Below are 3,953 nucleotides of genomic sequence, written 5' to 3' on the forward strand. Positions count from 1 at the left end.
AAAAAAAAAAAAAAAAAAAAAAAATCCTTTCTTACTGTGATATTGAAAGCTATTTCATTATATGATCTTGTAAAAAATGTTTATGGTTTTGTTTTTTACATAATGTGTAAGCTATCCTGGAATTGATTTTTTGGTAGATATGAAAAAGATCCAGTTTTTTTAAATAGGTTTAGTTAGTAGTCCCAGCTCATCTGCTTAATACTCCACACATTCCCCACTGATCTGCAGTGCCAACTTTGTCAAAGATTAAGGTTCCATATATGTGTGAGTTGTTTCTGAATTTTCTGTTCTGTGTTAATGCTATTTATCCATACACCAACACCAGTTTTTTCCTGAATATAGCCTATACTACTTTTACTGTGTATACAAGTTACTTTGTTGTATATCCTGTAACGCTTGAAATCCATTGGATTTCTTGTTCTTCTTTAGGTGCATCTTGGCTCCTTAAATCGTGTGTTTTCTTCACTATACCCTGTTGTTTCTGTGGGACACACTGTGTGCAGAGTGTTGCAAGGTCACAAAGCAAAGGCAAAGTTAGGCTGGAGATGAGGAAGGGTAACTTTTTTGAGAAACGCTGCAAACCCCATGGCTTTGGAAATATAGATAGATATGGACAGGAAAAAAATACTGGAAGACGTTCTTAGAGTTAGGAGCTTTAGGGAAAGAACTCATACAGAGGTAGGCATAGATGAGACAAAGGGCTTCAGCCTGGCTGGAAGAATAGAAGTAATGAAGTTTGGTAAGAATAAGGGAGTTAGGTATGTGATGAAGTAGTTGTGTTTTTAGCATCATGATATATGAGGGCTGCCACTCAGGATTTTACTCTTTCCTCCATGATTTCAGTATTTTTGTGCATCTGTAAACCTTGGGATCCTTGAGAATATAAAAATCCTGGAGCCCCATTTTTTTGTACACCTGAGAGTGGCAATGGCACATGTGGTTGGCAGAATTTAGAAGTTAGGCCACCAGTGATGATACAGACATCCTCAGTACTCTCCTGTCATGGAAGAGAAACAACATGAAACCAGCTTCTATAGGCTGCTAAAATGACTCTTAGATCAGGACTAGCATAAATTAACCTGCTTTCCACCATTGTGTCTCCCTTATTTTCCTCACCTTGGGACTAAGATGCTGGAGATGTGGGTAGAGGGTTTCCAGATTTGTAAGACCTGTCACTTAGACAACTTTGGAGGCTCTCTATGGAAACAGAATACAGGCTGGGTGCGGTGGCTCACGCCTGTAATCTCAGCACTTGAGGTCAAGGCGGGAAGATTGCCTAAGCCCAGGAGTTCGTGACCAGGCTGGGCAACATGGTGAGACCCCATTACTACAAAACATGCAAAAATGAGTTGGGCATGGTGGTGCATGCCTTGGGTCTCAGCTACTCAGGAAACCGAGGCAGGAGGATTGCTTGAGCCCAGGAGGTCAAGGGTGTAGTGAGCTGCGTTAATGCCACTGAACTCCAGCCCAGGCAACAGAGTGAGACCCTGTCTCATTTTCTAAAAATAAAATAAATACAGAAGTTTGTATTTCTTGAGAATGAGAAAAGAAATCACAACAAATGACTGGAACTTTAGGAACCTTTGAGAATATTCAGGTCCCTCCTGAGATCTTTAGGCTTATGTGCAAATGCTTCCTGACTATAACCTGGGCCCATTGGAATAGTTGATAACTCTAGCACTCGTAGGGCTTAGTGTCATTAGCTCCTAGTTAGTACCTATGGATAAGGGTATGGTAGCTATGAATTTACTGAAATTTTTCTCTCATTTGTTGATCTAAATACATTTTTAAATTTGAAAGACAGAATAAAATCGGTACAGTTGGCTGTTCTAGAAAAAATAATGTTTGAGACCTGTAGTAATAGTACTTAACCCAGAAACTTTGCTTGACATGTATAAATAGTCATTGTTCAAACTAGTAGCCTGTTATCTGCCAGGCAGTGTGCTGGATGCTTTACATCTAATCCTCCTGCAGTGTTTGATGATACTGACAGGTACTGTTATTCCCGGAAGATGCTGTTATGCCCAGAATAGGTGGTGGTAGTATGGAAGGATAAACTGAGGCTTATTGGAGGTAAGGGAACTCACTACCCAAGATCACACAACTAAAGCGGTAAGATTGGAATGCTAACTGACTCCAGAGCTTGCCTTCTATGGTATCAGTTATGGATATATGTGGAAATAATGGGCCAATTAGCAATAAAAGCAAAATTGAAATTTTAACTTATATCCCCATCATTATACTGTACCTGAGCATCAAGTAATATATAACCTGTGTTCTGTTTTACTTCGGGCTGTCAAACTGACCCTCTTTTGAATTGGTAGTACTTGCATATTAGGCTAGCTGGTATGTATTTAGAGCTCCTTATGATGTTTGTACTCTCAAAATATAAGCAAAGATCATAATATTGTTTATATGCTATTACTAGTATGTTTTAAAATGCACACAGATTTTTGCCAAAGTTCTGTTTTGGAGACTGATTTTTAACTGTACTACTGAAGAGATGAAGTCATTAAATTGACAGATAGGGAATTTTCCTTAATGCTTTCTATCCTTAATACTTTTTTTCAGAATTTGAGCTAATCAAAATGACAAATGAAATTCAGAGTAATTTAAAATGCCTTGGTCTTTTGGAGCCTTATATCTGGAAAAAAGGAGAAGCATGTGCAGTAAGAGGATCCGATACTCTGTGGTATCGTGGCAAGGTGATGGAGGTTGTAGGTGGCGCCGTCAGAGTGAGTCTCGTTCTTTCATGACTATTCTAAGGCTAAATGCTGTAGCATTAAATAGTCTTTTGCATTTGAACACAAGAAAATTGGATTAAAACATCTTTTGATGAAAATCGTGTAGGAACATCAGTTATGTTATACTTTTGTTTGTAATGATTTTTTGTGTTATTTGCAAATATATTTAGTAACCTGAATAAGCAAAAAATAGGGAGGGATTTGATCATTGGTTAATGGATGGACCACTGAGTTATAATTGGTAGCCCTGTTTCCACACATAGTGTTAAGTAAAACAGTGTTTTCCAGTATGTTAAATATCTCACTAGCAAATTTGTTTATGGCCCAGTTAGTTCTTCGGGATAACGACTAATTTACCTTTCCAGAATAATGAGATAACTAACACTCAGGTTTCATTCAAAATCTTCAAAAATAGCTATATGCTTTGAAAGATACGTGTGTGTGTGTGTGTGTGTGTGTGTGTGTATACTTGAAAACTTTAGTTTCGATTGGAGTGAGGGGAGGAAAAGCTTAAGTGAAAAAGTGTTTTGTTTCCACCTGGACAGGCGTTTATTTTCTGTTTGATGATGATACCTAATGATTACATAGCACTTCAGGTTTTTTAGCTTCCTTCACCTATATGCATTTGTATTTTATAATTTGTTTACACTTATCCTAGACATAGATTATTATTCCCATTTTACTAAAAGGAAAATTGAAATTTAGGTTCAGTGACCTGCCAGGGTCACTGGGTAGTAATGCTAGAGTTAACATCCAATCATCTGATTCCTAAACTTCTGATTCTAAGGCTTACACTTTTTCTATTAAACTACAAACTTTTAATCGTTTTCAAAGAAGTAAAATAGTTTCAAATTTGGGGTGAGTACTTAAACATCTGGATAGTTACAGGGGTTATCTGAGCAACTTCAATGTATGTGCAAAGTGACATACATTCACCTATACATACATTTGAGTTGCTCAGATAACCCCTGACCTTTTTTTCTTTACAAAGGTAAAATGAAATTCAGTATTCATCAAGTTATCATACTTCATGAACTTTACATTTGTAGAATCAAAATAAGATGGTGAACTTTTATAAAAACTCTCCTGCTGTCCAAATATCTGTTTAACTTACTTAAAAGAACTTTGAGGCCGGGCGCGGTGGCTCAAGCCTGTAATCCCAGCACTTTGGGAGGCCGAGACGGGCGGATCACGAGGTCAGGAGATGGA

At 37.6% G+C, this 3,953-nt stretch overlaps 1 protein-coding gene across 1 annotated transcript in view; it reads left to right on the top strand.

Annotated features, from left to right (window-relative positions):
* Positions 1-3,953, top strand: part of RNF17 (ring finger protein 17) — a 117,199-nt gene that overhangs the window by 93,038 nt on the left and 20,208 nt on the right. The window contains 1 exon segment of the mRNA XM_017852282.1: positions 2,572-2,735. Within this exon segment, the coding sequence (XP_017707771.1) occupies positions 2,572-2,735 (164 nt within the window).

This window comes from Rhinopithecus bieti, unplaced genomic scaffold (genome assembly GCF_001698545.2).
Source record: "Rhinopithecus bieti isolate Rb0 unplaced genomic scaffold, ASM169854v2 scaffold_2247, whole genome shotgun sequence".
NCBI classification, from domain to species: domain Eukaryota; kingdom Metazoa; phylum Chordata; class Mammalia; order Primates; family Cercopithecidae; genus Rhinopithecus; species Rhinopithecus bieti.